General features: G+C 42.4%; 1 protein-coding gene across 4 annotated transcripts in view; it reads left to right on the top strand.

The window, feature by feature from the left end:
* The window catches only part of RECK (reversion inducing cysteine rich protein with kazal motifs), a 49,319-nt gene extending 29,532 nt beyond the window's left edge, over positions 1-19,787 (top strand). For all 4 annotated transcript variants that reach the window (XM_083582610.1, XM_083582612.1, XM_083582611.1 and 1 more), the window contains 14 exons: positions 75-272; positions 1,697-1,964; positions 2,631-2,810; positions 4,738-4,950; positions 5,576-5,712; positions 7,404-7,544; positions 9,064-9,252; positions 9,719-9,838; positions 10,491-10,662; positions 11,243-11,438; positions 12,996-13,206; positions 14,944-15,017; positions 15,707-15,862; positions 17,131-19,787. In XM_083582610.1, the coding sequence (XP_083438736.1) occupies positions 75-272; positions 1,697-1,964; positions 2,631-2,810; positions 4,738-4,950; positions 5,576-5,712; positions 7,404-7,544; positions 9,064-9,252; positions 9,719-9,838; positions 10,491-10,662; positions 11,243-11,438; positions 12,996-13,206; positions 14,944-15,017; positions 15,707-15,862; positions 17,131-17,346 (2,471 nt within the window). In that variant the 3' untranslated portion in view covers positions 17,347-19,787. The remainder of the gene's footprint in view (positions 1-74; positions 273-1,696; positions 1,965-2,630; positions 2,811-4,737; positions 4,951-5,575; positions 5,713-7,403; positions 7,545-9,063; positions 9,253-9,718; positions 9,839-10,490; positions 10,663-11,242; positions 11,439-12,995; positions 13,207-14,943; positions 15,018-15,706; positions 15,863-17,130) is intronic.
* The last annotated feature ends 601 nt before the right edge of the window (positions 19,788-20,388 follow it).

Below are 20,388 nucleotides of genomic sequence, written 5' to 3'. Positions count from 1 at the left end.
ATTTCTGTGTTTTCATCACTAATAATAAAGAGTTATTTGTGATGCATTGTTTTGCTTATGTTTCCCTCCTCTAGTGGGATCAGTTTGTTGCAGTTATGCTGGTCATCACACAAACTGCCGGGAATATTGCCAGGCAATCTTTCGAACAGACTCTTCTCCAGGTCCTTCTCAGTTCAAAGCTGTTGAAAGTTACTGTGCCTCCGTTAGCCCACAATTAATTCATTGTGTGAACAACTACACACAGTCCTATCCAATGAGAAATTCAACAGACAGTAAGTATGAGAAAAATACAAGTTTGGCATGCAAAATTTTAGCACCTTAATGCGTGGAAGTATGCTATGGTATCTATAGTGTAAGCATGGTTTTCTGTTCATGTTTTGGACTGCAAATTTATTTTTCATCTACCGTATTTTTTGCCCCATAGGACGCACTTTTTCCCCTCCAAAAATGGAGGGGAAATGTGTGTGCGTCCTATGGGGCGAATGCAGGCTTTCGCTGAAGCCTGGAGAGTGAGAGGGGTCGGTGCGCACTGATGCCTCTAGCTCTCCAGGCTTCAGGAAGCTATCCGCAAGCCTTGCAAGCCCGGCGGGAGTTCCCGCGGGCTCACAAGGCTTGCGGGCAGTAGCCTGCATCCCGAAGCATGGGGCACCCTCCGGAGGGCGCCCTGTGCTTCGGGCAGGTGTGCGCAAGGCTTGGGGCTGCAGCCGCGGCTGGGGGAGGGGAATAAATTTTTTTATTCATTCCCCCCCCCAAAAAAAACGAGGTGCGCCCTATGGGCCGGTGCGCCCTATAGGACGAAAAATACGGTATATATTTCTCTGTATTTGCTTTCAAAAGTACAAGAATTGAAGACATTCTCCTGGAGTAGAGGTGGTAACCCACAGGACCTGCCAAACTGAGGGAAGTGTCCCTCAGGCACCCACACCTTCATCTCCTGATCTGTGGTTGCTCTTTAGAGAGTGATCTGTTTTATTTCTGTATAATAAACATGTAAGAGGGTCGTCATGCTGCAGTTTGTTTGGCCACAGAAAGGTTGCACTGAGAACAGCAAGATGAGAGTCTTCAGGGAGCTGCTGGGTCATGATAGCAGCATCAGTGAGTATCTGCAGACCCAGACTGAGGCAGTAATTGTGGCAGGAGAAGTTCTAAGGGGAGGGAGGCTTGGTGTGGTCTGAGTGGGGAGGGAGGCATCCGTCTCTCATGCCTTTCAAGCCTTTTCCCTCCTTCTGTGTAAGAGCATTCTGCTCAAAGGCACCTGCTTTGGCGGCTCTCCCACTCAATGCAGCCTTCGTATCTGTACCAGCAATAGTGGCATGAGGTGGTCCCCTACCTTCCGCCCTCCAGATGTTTTGGCCTACAACTCCCATGATCCCTAGCTAATAGGACCAGTGGTCAGGGATGATGAGAATTGTAGTCCAAAACATCTGGAGGGCCAAAGGTTGGGGATGCCTGGTCTAACTGGTTACTGTTGGGAGGGGGAGATTGGTGGGAGGTTGGGGGAAGGGTTGGCAAGTGGAGCAAGCAGGGTGCAGTCACTAATCTGAAGGAATAGAGAATAGATATAATGCAGCATTTTTATTTATAAAGCAATTTTTAATTGCATTATATTAAATTTTAATGTGGTGATGTTTTGACACTGTGATGTAAACACAACTATGTGACAGGTAGCAGTATTTATTTCTTCTCTGCTATTTAGGTTTATACTGCTGTGATAGAGCAGAAGATTATGCCTGCCAAACAGCTTGTAAAAGGATCCTGATGTCAATGAAAACAGAGCTTGAAATTGTGGATGGACTTATTGAAAGCTGTAAAACGATGCCTCTGCCACAGGATCCTCTATGGCAATGTTTCCTTGAGAGCTCAAGATCTGTTCACCCTGGAGTCACTCTGCACCCTCCACCCTCCACAGGTCTGGATGGTGCTAAATTACACTGCTGTTCTAAAGCAAATACTTCCATATGTAGGTGAGTACATTTTGCATTTTCTTTCCATCTTTTATAGGCTCTCCTTTGGGTGCTTGATGTCTCAAAATGGGATTCAGCTCATCCTATGGCTTGGGGAGGCTGGGAACCTTGTGATTTCAAAGGATGATGTGAGCCCTCTCCTTGTGTTGGAGCCTAGAAAATGATCTGACGGTTTTGTCTTGCAAAGCCCTGTGGATGGTTCCCCATAAGACTCAACAATCATCTGATTGTCTATGCTTGCAGAGTGCTTATATACAATAGGACTTGCAAATTACCAGTGCTTGCAAAGCCCCATGTCAAACATTTTACAGAACTCAGCAATCAGCTGATTGGTGGCAGCTGAGCTGCAGGCTGTGCTTTTTGCCCACGTGGTTTGATTTCGAATGCTGCAGGCAAACTGCCGCAGCAGCAGCACACACACACCCTGCCAGTGCCACCAGCCAAACTTGGCCCATAGGGAATGGAGGAAATAACGATCTGGCCAGACCCAATTTCTTACCCTTAATTACTAGATCAACTACATCCTGTAACCTAGAGAGAATTGCATATGTTTTCCATGGTATAGGAACACCGTATTTTGAGCAATACATCTTGTGAGTTGAATCATAAGCATTATAATCCAAAGTTTTGTCTTCATTTTATTCCCTTGGGTTTCTTTTTCCACAGAGATTTATGCACTAAACTTTATAGCAGCAGCTGGGGCAATACACAGAGCTGGCAAGAATTTGATCGCTTTTGTGAGTATAACCCAGTCGAAGTTTCCATGTTGACCTGTTTAGCAGATGTACGTGAACCTTGTCAGCTGGGCTGTAGAAATCTTACTTACTGCACTAATTTTAATAACAGGTAGGAAAGGTACACTTGAGTATTTTCTTCAGAATATATTGTTTTTGGATGAAATGTATAATTAGGTGGAGCTGGTATAGTTTACTGGGTAATGTGGGATTTGGAGAGCTCCCCCTCCCTTTCATTTTGAACATGGTCGGTTTAAAAGGAATGTTGAAAGGTGTTATTGGGTGCTGGAAGAAAACAGTTTGATCTGAGCCTGCTAACTCTCTGTGATTTTACTGTGATTGAAAATTTAGATAACCATGATTATATATTATGCCAATAGATTACAAGGTCATCATTTTTGATTATGCCTTTACTTCTAGATTTATAGGAGCTGGTTTACATGTACAGTCGTACCTCGGCTCTCGAACGCTTTGGGAGCCAAACATTTTGCCTCCCGAACGATCGAAAACCGGAAGTGAGTGTTCCAGTTTTCAAACGTTCTTTCAGAAGCTGAACGTCCGCTGTGGCTTCCACAGCTTCTGATTGGCTGTAGGAGCTTCCTGCAGCCAATTTGAAGCCACGCTTTAGAAGTTGGAATGTTTCGGAAGTCGAACGGACTTCTGGAATGGATTTTGTTTGACTTCCAAGATATGACTGTATTGGTTACTGGCCTAGGGTTTTTCCATTTCAGTTTGTCAAATGAAACAGTCTTTTAAAAAGGCTGATTCTGAGCATTTCTCTCTTTCTCGTCACATGAAAATATTGCTTCTCAGGTATGTAAAGGAACATACCTTTCAAGAAGCTTTAGCAATGGTGAACAGGTCACCTACTGTTGCAGGGCAAGTAACAGCAGCATTTTCGAACTCAAGAACTTCAGCACTGCCCTAGGATAAGTGAGTTTAAACTGTAGCATTTCTAGCAAAACATTCATATTATAAGCACTTTAAGGAAGGATGTTCTCCAGACAACTTTACTGAAAGGAGTTCACTTATAATCGGTAGAATATGAAATATCAATATACTATTCAACTGTTTATATTATTCTGATTGATACATGTCTCAGCTGTATCACTGTGATTATAAGTTCTTGTTATAATACTATATTTTGATTTAAGACAGAATGATTTCTGTGTCAAGGTGTGTTTGATTATGTGTATTTTAATAATTAATAATAATACATACTATGGGTTTAACATGCTTAATAATGTATTGCTTTGTGCCCCTTAATTTGAGACATATTAAGAATTGATTCTTAACTTATTTGCCCTCAGAATGCTGGGCTCTGACTTCCATAATATTAATAATCTATTATTGATCACTTGTGTTTATGTACAGCACCCAAGGCACCCAAGGTGGTTTTTCAATTTTAAAATACTAAAATAAATAAATGGCATAAACTATAGAGAAATACAGAATCCTTTCAAGCTGACTGAAGACCATTTCTTCAGGAGCTGATGTCACAAGCTTCCTGGCTTGGGCTTCCTCACTTTCACCTTCCCTCAGGACACACAAGCAGAGGTGGCCCATCCCGTTTCACCGCCCGAGCCAAAGTGGGAAGATCCTGCCCTGTGTGTGTACCATCTGACCCCCTTTGCCACCCGCCACTGAAACCTCATTTACCAGTGTTGTGTGGCTGCGGCTACTGAATTGCAGTGAGATCTCATGCAAGCCCTGTGAGATCTTGTGGCAGCCCCATGAGATCATGCAGAAGCCTCCACACAATCTCACTGGGCTCTCACAAGATCTTGCCGGCATCTGGTGCAACCACTTTTCACTTCTCCAGCGGCGGTTGAGGGGGGCAGCCTTGGAATCTGGCACCTGGGATAGGACGGCCCTGCACACAAGTCTGAAGTATCTTCTGGGAAGGGACTTGGCACCAACAACTCTCTGACCATTGATTTGTTAGGAGATGGTGGTATTCAGTCCCTGGCCTGGATAAACATTCATATTGAGTTCAAAAGCATTTTCTGTATGACTCCATACTGTATCTTTCCTTGAAGGCCAACTGAACTCTTCAGGAGCTGCAATGCCCAATCTGACCAAGGAGCCATGAATGACATGAAACTTTGGGAGAAAGGAACAATTAAGATGCCATTTATCAATATTCCTGTTCTTGATATTAAAAAATGCCAGCCGGAAATGTGGAAGGCAATTGCTTGTTCACTGCAGATAAAGCCGTGTCACAGTAAATCTAGAGGGAGCATAATCTGCAAGTAAGTGGGTGGCAGGGTGCTTCCAGTTGCTGGGAACTGCAGGAGAGCAGAATCCTGCATCTAGATGGCCGCAGTGAGAGCAGGATTAGATGGGCACTAGCAGTTCGAAAGCACATCAGAGTGCAAGTAGATAAATAGGTACCACTCCAGCGGGAAGGTAAACGGCATTTCCGTGCACTGCTCTGGTTCGCCAGAAGCGGCTTAGTCATGCTGGCCACATGACCCGGAAGATGTATGCTGGCTCCCTCGGCCAGTAAAGTGAGATGAGCGCTGCAACCCCAGAGGAGTCCGTGACTGGACCTAATGGTCAGGGGTTCCTTTACCTTTACTTAGTTGATAATAATAATAATAAAGTATACAGAATTTACAGTCGAGCAGCAGGGGCATAAATCTGATTTAACAAGAATAAAAACTAAAGCAGAACAACTTAATTTTGAGAATATGGAAATATAATCTTAAACTGAGGCCAAGGTATTGGGGGTATTTAGAAGAACAGTTTAAAGCTTTATTAGAATTAGACCAGGATGTGTATTAGGGGTAGAGAGAGTTTATTGGATTAACTTGGCCTATGCAATCTGAGCAGTGTACATGTGTGTAATGTGTAAATACTTTGTTGTTTCTGAAGGTCGGATTGCGTGGAAATTCTCAAGAAATGTGGAGATTTAAGCAAATTTCCTGAGGGACACATGGCCGAAAGCATCTGTGAACTTCTGTCTCCAACCGATGACTTGGAGACTTGCATACCTTTAGATACATATGTTCGTAAGTACAGGCATCCCCTCACTTATGCGTGATCGACTTGCACGCAACCACGTATATGCGCGGTGGCGGGAAGTTAGTAGATGAATAGATTCAAACCAGGAAATGGTAGGAGAGAGCTGGTGAGTCCTTCTGGCTCATGAAGATACCCTCCCTGGAGCCTGGAGCAGATTTCACTGAGGGCGGACAAAGCCCAAAAGAGACTAGAGGCACAGCAGGGCTTTGTTTAGGCTGCTTGGCCTCCCTGCCTAGCAGCTGATGCACGTGGGAGCACAGCAGCAGCAGCTGTGTCCCCGTGTCCTCCAGCCTCCCAGCAGCCCCAGGGCTTCAACTCTAGTTGAAGAGACAGTTGTGTGGGGAGAGAGCGGGACTGAGAGCAGGAAAAAATGGGCTTTTTAGAGAGTGCTCCCCACTTAATGCAATTTTCACTTATGTGTGCGGGGCCCCAGAACATAACCCCCATGTAAGTGGGGGGACGCCTGAACTGAAGAACTAACCTTATGTGTTGAAGTTAGAATTCACAAACACGTCTACAGAATTATTAAAAAGCAGAATCATAGAACTAGAGTTGGAGGGGATTGTAAAGTGGGAAGCATCCCAGAGAGTCATCTAGTCCAACCCCCTACATGTCGTTCCCCCCTCCCACAACACAGGAAGATGAGGGGGAGTGATTGAGCTTTTTTAAAAAAACAACAACACCACAAAACAAGCATTTTATTGATGCTGATAAAGAAAAAGAAAATACTCTGAGCATGTGCAGCTTCACATTTTGATCTCCCTTAACTGGCTCAACTCGTCCATATACACAGGTAGCCTGTAAAGTGAAGCACCGTGCCGCCTGGCGCTAAGATACCTGCCCAAGGAAATCTGGGAATGAGCTGCCCAGCACTTTACATGCCGCTCAGCAATCTTTTTTTCTTCTTTATTGAAAGTTAGAAAAATACATAATTATATGTGCACTCGAGATGGCGAGACATAAATGAAAGAGAAACAGCACCCGTATAGAAGGCAAAGTAAAGAGGGAAAGGGAAGAAAACCAAAACTCTCTACTTTACAAAGTTGTTACTGTAATTCACCATATCTTAACCAATACAGTGTTTGTAAGAAGGGATTCCAAATATCATTGAATTTGTCCACAGCAAGTCTGCGTTTATATGCAAGTTGTTCGTATGTTGTGAGTTTGTATAGGTCTTGGATCCAATCGTAGAAGGGAGCCACACTTTTATTTTTCCAATTCATCAGTATCAGTCTTTTTGCCCTGGTAAGAGAGTGGAGAGTCCACGCATATTGTTCTTTTGTAAGGCTCCAAGTGCTGCGCATTATGTGCTGGAGTGCTTGAGCCTTGAGGCTTTGCTCAGGTTTGCAGAGGCTCACTTTAGCATTGCAGTGGTATCTTGGTTTAGGAACTTAATCTGTTCTGGAAGTCCGTTCTTAAACCAAAGTGTTCTTAAACCAAGACATGCTTTCCCATAGCAGCGGGGGACCCAATTTACACTCAACAGGAAGTGGAACATTTTCTGCTTCCAAGGCAAAGTTCACAAACCAAAAGGTTTGCAGTATTCTTAATCCAAGTTGTTCATAAACTAAGCTGTTCTTAAACCAAGGTACCACTGTATATGTGAACTAGGCTACCATGTCACCACTTTGTTTTCCACTCTGTAGATGACCTCTATTTAACTCCCTTGTCTTTTCAGGCCCAAGCACTTTAGGGAACATTGTGGATGATGTTACACACCCCTGTAACCCAAATCCATGTGCTGCCAATCAGTTATGTGAAGTAAATAGAAAAGGATGTCAGGCTGGGGAACCGTGTCTTCCTTACTTTTGTATACAGGGTAAGTAATACAATAGTTGCACTCCCAGCTATATTCGCAGGTTTGTTTTTAGAAAGAACTCTGTTAGCTGTATGTAGGATTCTAATAATCCAAGAACAACATTAGAATTTTCAGAATTGATATTAAGGCTCTCCTGGTTTGCCCATTGCTGAGAACGGGGGGGCAGAAGAGAGAGGCTTTTTCCTGTAGTGTCATTTGGCATCCACCACCAATAGTTTCTTTTTCAGGTGGCTTTTAGATAGGCAATGTTATTCACGTGTGGAGATCTTTTACGGCTGCTTTTTTAATGAATATTTTATATAATGTTTTGTTTGAATTGTTCTTTGGGAGTTATGAGAGGGAGCTGTTTTATCTGATTACATTTAACATACTCTTACTTTAACAAGTCAGCTGCCTTGGATGATTTTGTCATGTATTCTACTCAATATTGATACAGAGCAGAACTCCAGTGCATAGTTAGCAGAGTAAAAACTTAAACACGTTGCGGGATTCCAAAAAACAGACCAAAGGCAATTGTATTTCACCCAGCAGAGCTTTACTGCTACTGAAGGCAAATGAGCATAATGATCACAAATCCAATACATTCACAATTGGCACTGTCCATAAGAAATCCAGTTGCAGCAGACTTCACTTGTAAGTTTAAGCAAATAATTTATAATAACACGCTTAACACTTATATAGAACAACACATGAGAAGGAAAGAGAGACAGAAAAGAGTGAAACCCAGGCTCCTTCTGGCCTTACTTTTATAGTCAGCATGACCTTGACTGAAAAGATAACAGGACCTGTTCAAGCCAGCTTCTCTGAAGGAATAACTCAAACATCATGAATTGTCTAAATTAAAAATTTGTCCAGTAGCACCTTAGAGACCAACTAAGTTTGTTCTGGGTATCAGCTTTCGTGTGCATGCACACTGTTTCTTTCACACAGAGAAGCTTCCAGAAAGAACCATCTTGAATTAATTAGAAAGGGAAAGATCTCTACACATCAGATCAATACTTTCTGTACTAAGAAATACAAACTGACAGATTTTTTTGTTTAGAAAAGTAACATAATAAAATAAAATAAACCTCTAGTGAGTCCTTTCCCATGTAAATGTGTTTAAGACTGAGGTGTTAGACTGAAAGGCTAACCTTTTGAACTATAAAGTAAATCCCAATGAATTCAGAGAGATTTACATATATTGTCTTCATAAGCATGGTGGGCTTGAGGTGAGACATCTTTAATTTCTAATGTGTATACATTGTAAGAGCAGGATAGAAATTATTGAATGAATGAATAAATAAATAAACAAACAAACAACAAACATTGATGGTTCTTGCTCTTGAAGACACATTTATGGAGAAGAAACGGTTCTATCTTCCAATTTCTTCTGTACCTTCAAATGTAAAGTAGTATGCTACACCTTTTCCCAAAATAGTTTTGTACATGTGTAGTCTTTCTTGCTATGTAAAAGCCTTTAAATATTTCTGGAACATAATCATCTGTAGTTCAGTAACACTTTGCCATCTTTGCACAGGCTGCAAGTTGGGCGAAGCTTCCGATTTTATTGTCCGCCAAGGTACCCTCATCCAGGTTCCGTCCTCTGCGGGAGATGTTGGTTGCTATAAGATCTGCACGTGTGGCCAGAGTGGGCTGCTGGAAAACTGTATGGAACTGCACTGTGTTGACCTCCAAAAATCATGCATTGTTGGAGGGGAAAGAAAAGGTATGTACTGTTGCAGATTATTAAGCTCTGATATATTCCTGTTCTCTGGTAGCATAAGGAAGGGCATTTGAGAGTGCAACTCCCAAACTGGCTCAGCCTCAGGAAGCAAAGTTTATGTTGGGATCTTCAGTGTCTTAGACTTGGTGGTTGTTAAAAGTTTTGTTCCTGGCCAGCTTCCCTAGGTAGGTGAAATTATATACATGGGGGAGAGCAAGGGGTCCAGAGTAACTGTGGGCAGCTTGGGGCCTTTTCCCCACCTTACATTTTCTGAGGAGGTGCAGGGTGGCAGAGCAGTGGCAATAGTTCTCTTGCCCGTCACCTTTCGTCTTTGTCCGGCTATTCCTCTTTCCTCCCCCCCCCCCCGGGACCATCCAGGTGGAGAGTTTTGCTCCCAGTATGGGTGCAGACTGTTATTTCTGCTTCTCCCTGAAGCGGCTCTTTATTAATGCATTTGTTTTATTTTAAGGCCACGGAAAACCTTTCAAAATAGGTTGCAATCTCTGTTCTTGTTTTGCTGGGAATCTGATCTGCTCCACTCGCCAGTGTCTAAATGAATACAACTCAGATGATGAGCATGACATTACAGGTAGGATTTGTGTGTGTGTGGTGTGTTTTATTTTCTGGCTGTACTTTGCCAAGATATTCCCTGTAGCAACTCTTTGAGGCTGCTATTGAAGACAGTGCAGTGGCTTGTCCAGTACAGTGGTACCTTGGGTTAAGTACTTAATTCGTTCCGGAGGTCCGTTCTTAACCTGAAACTGTTCTTAACCTGAAGCACCACTTTAGCTAATGAGGCCTCCTGCTGCTGCTGTGCCGCCGGAGCCCGATTTCTGTTCTCATCCTGAAGCAAAGTTTTTAACCTGAAGCACTATTTCTGGGTTAGCAGAGTCTGTAACCTGAAGCGTCTGTAACCTGAAGCGTCTGTAACCCGAGGTACCACTGTATTCAGAATCTAGTAGTTAAATGCAAAGCAAATCCCATAATTCTAATAATAAACGAATGTTCATATCTTCCTGTAACAGATTTAAAAAATAAGAGCCATGCTCCCAACACAGCTGTGCGATTAAATTCTTTTATTTCAGTGGGCTTAAGTGTGGTTAAACTCTGTGTTGGATCATGGCCGTTCAAATCAGGCTTGCTAGTCTGCGCTTTTGCTATAGATATTAGAAGTACAGACCTCAGAATTCCAGCCTCTTTGGGAATCTGCAAGTTCCTAACAAAAGCTTTAACTCTTTCAGGTCTGCCATGTAACTGTGCTGATCAGTTTGTCCCAGTGTGTGGAGAGAACGGTCGTACCTATCCAAGCGTATGTATAGCACGTTGTGTTGGGCTTCAGGACAATCAGTTTGAATTTGGATCCTGCATCTCCAAAGATCCTTGCAACCCTAATCCCTGCCTTAAAAATCAGAGGTAAATATTTAAGAAAATCTGTAGCACTCTAGGAAATTAGCTTGCTTATAAAAATTCCGTTGTGCCATAACATAATTTGGCTTACGTGCAGACAAGGATGAATTCAAACTAGTCACCATATCAGTCAGTAGGTGTTCTGCTTAACTTGTACATGGATCATTTTCAAGAGGAGATTTCAATTTTGCCCATTTGTTTTTTCTTGCAGTTTCCTTCCTATTGTGTTATTTTTTGTAAGTAATTGGTTGCCGTAGATTTGCTATTGGGAGAGTTATGAGAGATTCCGCCTCAGAGGATGTGATCTTTCACCCCATCTTCCTGCACCCTGGAAGTGAAGCATACAACTCCATATGCAGTGCCCTTCTGTCTACAAGAACAACATAAATTCTTAGGTTTATAGAGGGCTGGAATTCTTTTCGAGTTCGTAATGCAACTGGGTACTTAAATATTTTTGGCACATTACTTTTCTGCCACTCTTTTGGGACCAGTGTTAACCTCTGCTTTTTTCAAAATTATCTCAATCTGTTGTTGTTGTTTTTTTTTGGAAAAATAACAAATAACATGAAAATATTATTTAATCCAGATGTATACCAAAGCCACAGGTTTGCTTAACGAGTTTTGAGAAGTTTGGATGTAACCAGTACGAATGTGTGTCCAGACAATTCAGTTGTGGTGACCAGTTGCGAGATCCTGTTTGTGATACAGACAATATAGAATATAGCAGTCCATGTGTTCTGCACCAAAAAGGGAAAAGTGTATCATACAAAGGTCCATGTCAGGTATGGAATAATCTTTCACATTACTTAAATATGGTTTTTATTGTTCCACTGTTAAGGTGGACCCAACCAAACTTGTTCCTCTCTGGGTCATTTTTCCTGCTTTGTGCTTCTTCTGTCTTATATTTAACCAGGTGAGAGAATTTGAATGCACCATATATTTTATTAAAAAGGCATTTATTTGCACTGTGCCATCTGAGCTGAAACTGCTAGTCACTATGGATAATGGCACAGTCCTTCTGGGGCTTTGAGGTGTCAAATTACTGATTTGGAACTTCTGTTACTCCTCAAACTCCATCTTAATTTTGATCTTTATAGTACGACTATAATGGTAGAAACCAAAGTATTGGGTGTATTAATACCACCTAATATCTGTTAGTTGATTATACAATTTCAGACTGAGTCAGGTGTTTGAATCCACCTCCATAAAAATGTTTCTCAGACATGCAGAAGTGCATGTTAAAGACAAAACTAACTTCCAGCCTTCTTGCAAGTTTTATACATGTAAGGAGTATTCTATTTAGGGGAGTGTTCATTCATTTGATTCTCCGCCTGCACTCAAATAGTATAGTATATCTTGGGCATTTTGTCTGCTTTCACTCTGTGGCTTTTAAAATTATTACTCTTGAGCCATCGTGTAGCCATGTCAAACAGCCCTTTGGGGCTCCCTGTCAAAAACATAGGTATTTTTATGGTGTCCTGGGGATTGTAAGAAATCGTACTAGCTAGGAAAAAGATAGTTTGCAGTCTAGAGTTGAAAGCAATTCAGCACAGTATTGTAGGAAGTTTCTTCAGCTTTCCTTTGTTTCTGGCATCATTCACTATTTTAAATTCAGTCAGAGCTTTTTCCCACAATTCTTTTAAAGTTGAACTACTGTGACCTGCAGGCATTCACAAGCCTAAAGAAGGGTTAATGACAGCATGAAACAATGATTTTACTAGTGAAGTCCATAACTTTTCACTTTCTCAGTAGGCTTAGAGAAGTTTTCACACAACTGCTTTTTTCTTCCCTGAAGTGGCTTATTCAAGTCACTTCCCCCAGTATCAACAGTTTCAGACCCCACAATTGGCAGGGAACCATTGATGGCACTGCCACTGGGAGGTGCCTGGTTGGCCTTGACACATGGCAGCTTCCACTTTGCGAAATGCCCTCCCTGAGATACAGCTGTTTCTCTAATTATTAACTTTTAGGAAGAACTTTAAAACATTCCTGTTCCCCCAGGCATTTGCTGGCTGAAAGATACTTTTTCTGGCAACCTTGATATTGTTAACTGCGAGGGCATGTGACTGTTTTAGGCATTTGCAAATGTTCATATTTTTAGAGGTTTCAAATACATGTTCATTTTATTTTTAATAGTATTGATTTATCACTTTGGTGTTTGCTAGCTTAGGTTATTTTGGGAGAAAGGTGGAGCAGAACTTTAATATATTTTTATCCAGTTTCTGGTAATTGTATACAGATAGTTTGCGGAGTAGTTTCAGAGATTACATTATGCATTTAATTTGCTATGAACTGTAGATCTATACTGTTTCCATTTTCCGCTTTGTTCCATTTTCCAGTCATTTTGCAAATCAGTTGATTTGGTATGTGGCCATAATGGTGAAACCTACAACAATGTGTGCGCTGCGTATTCTGATCGTGTGGCAATAGATTACAAAGGACCTTGTCAAGCTGTAGGAGTCCTTTCTGACTACAGTTATCAAGGAGAATGTGCGTCTGTTACATGTCCTCGTCTTGCAGCAACTGGATACAAGTCAGTTACCCCACCAGGTCAGAAAACGGATATTGCTATTCTGAAAGGCAGCCATAGAAAAGTAGTGGAGTGGGAACTATTAGAAGGAGCATAGTTTTGGATGCCTTGCTTACCTGTATTAGATTTCCTGATAGACAGTCTAGTGGGAGCAGCTCTTGGGTGAACCCATAATCATACGTTTTCTGTTTTCACCTTGGGGAGGTATGTGCACAGAGTGGCCTGCTCTCCGGTGCAGTCTTTCTCCCCTCTATTGTGGAAGAAAAGCAATCCGACAAATCCGGAGATAGTTCTCACATTGCTGTGTAAATTTGAGGATTCAAGAGCAGTTCAGCACAAGTCATGTACAGAAAGGTGCCCATCCTGCAAACCAACACCATACAAATTTGCCCTGTGTAAAACTGATGTGCACTCAAGCCCTGGCTTGTGCTTGAGTTACAAATGTTTAGAACAGAAGTAGTCATAGAATCCATGAACTGTTCATTTTCATTCTTCTTTCAACATATTTTTAACTTACTAGAATCTGCTGCCATAAGACATGTTTATAGGTATTAGCTTATATGGTATAAGCTTAGAGAATTAGACCTGCTAAGGAACTATGGGACATGGGTGGCGCTGTGGTCTAAACCACTGAGCCTCTTGGGCTTGAGATCAGAAGGTCGGCGGTTCAGATCCCCGCGACGGGGTGAGCTCCCGTTGCTCGGTCCCTGCTCCTGCCAACCTAGCAGTTCAAAAGCATGTCAAAGTGCAAGTAGATAAATAGGTACCACTCTGGCGGGAAGGTAAACAGCGTTTCCGTGCGCTGCTCTGGTTCGCCAGAAGTGGCTTAGTCATGCTGGTCACATGATCCGGAAGCTGTATGCCGGCTCCCTTGGCCAGTAAAGCAAGATGAACGCCGCAACCCCAGAGTCGTCCGCGGCTGGACCTAACGGTCAGGGGTCCCTTTACCTTTAAGGAACTATGAGAGCATCCCTGCCTCCAATTCTTTTGTTAGCCATAAAATCAAAGAATTGTAGAGTTGGGGTCCCAAGGGCCATCCAGTCCAACCCCCTGCAGCGCAGGAATCACAGCTGAAGAATCCGAGACAGATGGTCATCCAACATCCGTTTAAAAAATTCCAATGAAGGAGAGTCCATCGCCTTCTGAGGGGGTCCGTTCCACTATCAAACAGCACTTACTGTTAGAATGGTCTTTTTCTTTTTTTAAAAAATGCATATTTATTATTATTATTAATTATATTATTGGGGTTTTTTAACAGTAACATGATAAATACAACTGAGAAAACAAAGCAAAACTTGGTCGGAATATTCTTTCTAATATTTAGTTGGAATCTCCTTTCTCCTAATTTGAATCCCTTAGCTTCTTCCTACCCTCTGGCTCTGTCTCCCATATGACAGCCTTTCAGATATTTGAAGGCGCTATCATGCCACCTCTCAGTCTTCTCTCCTCCACTGTTCCTCATAAGGCTTGGTTTCCAGACACTTTATCCCCTTGGTCACTCTCCTCTGCCTGCACACATTCCACCTTGATGACATGTATGCTGCTATGTCCATGAAAGGGCTGCTGCCTTCACGTTCTGCATCTGGTTGATCACTGTGTGAAGCAGGATGTTAGATAGATGGGCCTTCAGTATCACCCACCAGGATCCTTACAGTCCTCTGGCATTTTTAGAGAACTCAAGATGAACCCATAAGCTGTACATTCCTTTTACAAGTCACTCTACTCTGTCTCTCTCTGGGGGTCTGCTTGTTATGCAGGAGCTTGCTGTTCTTTGTATGCTGCAATACTCAGGGTCTTGTATGATAAAGAAAAGCTGGATACCTTCGCCAAGGTAAGTACCTCAAGTTTTCTTATGACAACTTTATAGTATTATACAGGGCTTTTTTTCAGCCAGAAACTCTCAGGTGAGCACCACTGCCATTCTAAGAGAATGAAGGAAACCTTCATAGTGAGTTCTGGCACCTCTTTTGCTTGAAAAATGGCACTGGTATTATGGCTGTAGTCCAGCACCCAGTTCTGTCTGAAAAGGCATTCAATGGAATTTACAATTGCAGTTGAAATGGGGTGAGTTCAAACAAGGCTTTATTAGTGGATGCTATGATGTTAGTCTTGCATGTGCACTGTGCAGCCTATATCTGCAATGGGGGTGGATATTGAAGGCTACCTGCCAAGTGATTGCCTCCCCATAGTGTGTTTATAACCACTTGGTATGCCGGACATCCAACATTCTTGTAGTGAAAAGGAGGGCTTTTCCCAGTCCCCAGATCACCAGTTTTGTTTATATATTATTGAGTGTGGAGTTGTCAGAAACGTGTACTTTCTGTAATTGAAGAAAAGTTAGTAGAGTTAGGAAAAATGATGCCTTTTGCATCTGAAAAGATATTTGTACTCACTTGGCAAATCTCTATTGATGGGAAATGCATCTTTTTTCCTAATGATACCAGCTTATTACCTCTCTAGCAGATTAACACAACTTTGTAACATGTCATAAATGGTACAGAAATTTAATTCTTCTTCCAGATAACCAACAAAGGGCCAATCACTGTACTTGAAATACTTCAGAAGATCCGCCTCCATGTGTCTGTGCCACAGTGTGATGTTTTTGGATACTTCAGCATAGAATCTGAAATCGTGATCCTCATCACACCTGTTGATCAAAACCCTAAGCCTCTTCAGGTATAATTCACCATGGGGGGCGGAGGATTGCATGGGGCTTTATCTATCTTGTTAGGCATAAATGTTAATAATGAAACGCTGCAAATAAATAAGAACAAAACAGCCTAGAGCTCCAACCAATTGCTCCAATGAGTTAATTAGACTCCTGTGGAGATCATGCACCAGAGCAACTCTGTCTCACACGTGCTTCCTGAAGCTGAAACTTGGCAGATGCCGTGGAGCTAACTACTAATCAAAAGATTGGGAGACCACCACCAGGAAATGATGCTGACTGCCCATCACTGACTGGAACAGAATCTGGGTCCTAGAGAGAGATGAAATCATATCCATTCCATCAAAATCTGGGCTAGGATAAAGAAATCCACTTTATCCAATGTCTGTACTGAGGATCACAGAACCAGAGAATAGTAGAGTTGGAAGGGACCCCAAGGGTCATCTAGTCCAACCCCATGAAATGCAGGAATCTCAACTAAAGCATCCATGACTGATGGCCATCCAACCTCTGCTTAGAAACCTCCAAGGAAGGAGAGTCCATTACCTCCCAAGGGAGTCCATTCCACTGTCAAACAGCTTGTACTGTCAGAAGGAATCTTCTTTCTTGTAACGTGAAGGCACTGGCTTGAGTCCTCCCCTCCAAAGCAGGAGAAAACAAGCCTGTTTCCTTTCCCATGTGGCAGCCCTTGAGGTATTTGAGAATGGCTACCATATCTCCTCTCAGTCTCCTCTTTTTCAGGCTAAACATACCCACTCCTTCAGCCGTTCCTCATCAGGCTTGGTGCAGGTGCAGAATCCCAGTTCTTTTTAGTAAGAAATGAATAAAACTCAGAGTGCCTCTGGTCTAAGAAACAAACAAACTGGTTTTATGGTTTCTATAGCTAGCAAATTGTGAACCACTTTTATGACTAGCTGATGCTTATCAGGATTGCAGCAGATGTGTTCTGAGGATGTCTTGCAAACTCCAGAGTATATACTCGAGAAACTGACTTCTATTCCCTGTCTTCTGTCAGGATAAGGTAGTTTATCCTGGCGTACCTAACATGGTGCTCTGCAGGTGTTGTTGGACTCCAACTCCCATCAGCCCCAGCCAGAGATGATAGGAGTGGTAGCCCAACAACGCCTGGAGGGCACCATGTTCTCTACACCTGGTCCAAAGCATTTAAGGATGCCATCTGAGATTGGGGGAGAGGGGATACGGTAAGAAAAAAAAGCTACTGTATGTTTTACGTAGTAGAAAGATACTTTGGAAGCTCACTCTTGCTTTTCCCTAGATTGAAGCCTGCAATAAAGAAGCAGAGAAGATAGAATCGCTGATCAACTCTGACAGTCCTGCTCTAGCATCCCATGTGCCACTTTCAGCACTTATCGCAGCCCAGGCGGAAGTTTCACGCAAGATGTCTTCTTCTTGCAGCCTGGTTATGCAAGCACAGTGTACTTTCTTCTGGAGCCTTGTGCTCACTTTCACAGCCACAATATTTAATACGTAGTGGCAAGTGAGGTTTGTAATTTGATTTGCGAAAGACATTCAGAACTTAACGGTGTATTAATAATGTAACATTAATAATGTTTCCGAGAGGAAACTATATGACCAAAGTGATTACTCCACACAGCACCAGCAATAATGTACAATTTACCTGGGAGACCGATTCCCCCTGCCCTGAGTTGAAGGCTCTGCCTGTAGTGTGCGCATTCGTTTCTTTTGAGCCTCTTGTCATTTTTGGTCAAACAGTTTTGGAGAATTTTGCAATGCTTCCAAAATCAGGAAAACGTGTTGAGTGCACATGGTAGCAAGACAAAAGAAATGACTGTCTGGACAGTTAAAGTGCTAGCATACCGCTTTCAACTATATGGAGGAAAAAACATCCTCTGTCTCAAGCCTTAAACTGCAATCCAGCACTCAAGCCAGTAGGGATTGAAGAAGCTTAACTATGCACGGTTATTTGGAAGTAAGTCACACTAAGTTGCATGGTGCTTACAATGCGGTACAAGTCAGGTTTCACATTTAGGAGCCTTGCCTTACCCTTGCATTTGCTAAAACAGGGATAGGGAACCTATGGCCCTCCAGAATTTGTTGAACTCCATTTCCTGTCATCCCTGGCCATTGACCATGCTGGGGTTGATGGAAGTTGGAATCGACAACATGTCTAAGAAGATGCTGAGCAGAACTATCACTGCAGTGGAAACAGAAGTTTTTCACTTCCTGTGACCTCCTGTTCCTTTTGAGTGGAGGAGGCCAGCTAGTGACTGGGGAGGCATGGCCTCAGACGACTGCAGCCTTCCCACACTAGCTAGCCTCCTATCTTTGGAGGGGTGGAAAACAAGACAATATAGGTCTCATGCAGCATACAGGGCTATGCATTCCTCCCTATATCAAAACTTGGATGAAAGTGTGCACTTTTATCTAGGCAGGGGTGGCTTGGGAGCACATGTCTCTGCCAATGTTCCTCCACAGCCACATAGATAAACTACACACACAAAGCAGCACCCTAAGCTTACTTATGGGCCTGCTAGATTGGTCTCTTGCTCTGTCCAGTTCCCAGGGACAGAACACCTGTTGTGAAGGCAAAGTAACTGTTGGATCAAGGAAGCTATTTTGATTTCCATGTAAGAGGAAATCGTTATGCAAGCCCCCCCCCCAACCGAAACTTTGCAATAATTTTATACAATATTTGTCTATTACTAAGAGGAGGGGTGGCTAACGACCAGCCCCTTGGGGGGGGGCTGGGTACAGTCCCCAAGCAAATTTATCTGTGCTCCCCAACACCCTACCAATTATGCTGGCGGCAAAAACCAGGAAGCAGGGGGTGGGGATAATGCAGACATGGGGCTGAGGTGGGCAGAGGTTTAAACTTCCCCAACTGGCCTTGATGTGGAAGGAGATCACTCCTCCCCAGTCATCAGATCAATAAGGTGATGGGTGAGGAGCAGGGAATAGCCCTTCCTGTCAGCTGGTCTACACAGATCAGCCAAGGAGAAGGGAGGCTCTCTGTGTATGCATGTTTGTGTGCGCATGTGTGAGTGTAGGGTGGCCACACCCACTATTGCCATGCAGCCCCGGGTGGGTTGGCCAGAAGTGAATGTGACCCTCAAGCCAAAAAAGATTAGCAACCCCTGACTTAGAGGTATATCATTCAGAATATTTTAAAACAAAAATTTCTAAGTGAAACAAATTGCTGCTACTTAACTTACCAAAAAATGAACTGAATAACTCAACTGTAAATACATTCTATATTTTATTATGAAGAATATAGCCATGAGCCTAATTCTGCAAAGAGTAGCATGTTTGTGTAAAATTCTACATGCAAAGAAGGGTTTTGCAGAGTGTCCCTCCCGCAATGTCAATCATGTTTTAAGCTAGCATCTTTCTTACATAAAAAATGTATGCAATATACAGATGCAAATGCAGTATTCTCTTGACCTTTTTTTTATAGAAGCAAAGTTATGAAGAATTCAAGCTATTTATATGTCATTCTAAATATATCAGTATTTGCATACTATCTAAATTTACACTTTAGTGTGTTCATATTTTATACAAAGCATATGTTTTAATTCTTGGGGCTCAATCCAGTGTGAAGATCTTCGGTAGAAGCCTATTTGAAGTAAATCTGAGCTCTTGCACAGCTCCTATTCACTTCAGAACGACATTCCCGGGAGACCCGTCTGCTGGGTTGTGCCCTTTTCTTGTGCACCTGAACTTTATCTACATGAAGTATTTTGTATCAGTATTATGATAGCCAACTTTTGAAGTGTATACAGTGCATCGTCTTTGCCAAATTGTTGAACTTTAAAAGGAGGAACTGAAAATTAATTTCAACGTTTCTGTGTTGTCAAATGTCGTGGCAAGTGTTTTGTATTCTTACAAAAAGAAAAAAAGTCTTTGCAATGCAATATGAAAACCTTTATTTTAATAAAAATATTTTTTATTTTCTCACGTGTCCTTTAAAAATATGGCAACTTCATAAAAGGTATAAAATGGCATACTTGAATACTGGAGCTTTCATTTCTAGAAAACAATAGGCAGCTGTTGGATAACCAGCGTCTTCTCTTATGCTGCTGGAGGAGACCCAAAGGGGAGGGGGGAAGGACCATCACGTATTATTCTGCATCAAAGCAACAGCACCCCAGTCCACTATGTGAGATGGGCTGTTTCACTGAATAGGGACTAGTACTAAAGTGAGCACAGTACTAAAGGAAAAATCTATTATGCACATGCTTAAACGGTGTGCTCCGAACTGCATTCCTACTGCTATGGGTTGGCTGGTTTTACCTTTTACATGGTTTTACATAGAAGGGGGAAACAGTATTGTAGAAAATCTGGTAAGTAAAGGAGGTGTGGAATGGCAAGGCCTCAGAAAAGAGCTACTACCTTAGTCATGCAGCATAGGGAAACTTGGACCCTGTAACTTTAATACATGTGTTAAGAGAAATTTCAGCAGATGCTGTTTCTCATGCTTACATGTTGCCCCTTCAAAATCCTTTTTCTTTCCCACAAAATCCCAGTTATTAACAGTAAAGAGCCCTGTCCTCTT

The sequence above is a fragment of the Podarcis filfolensis genome (assembly GCF_964270895.1).
Source record: "Podarcis filfolensis genome assembly, chromosome: 13".
In the NCBI taxonomy this organism is placed as follows: Eukaryota; Metazoa; Chordata; class Lepidosauria; order Squamata; family Lacertidae; genus Podarcis; species Podarcis filfolensis.
Note: the sequence above shows the minus strand (reverse complement) of the source record. Positions and strands in the feature narration are given on the sequence as shown.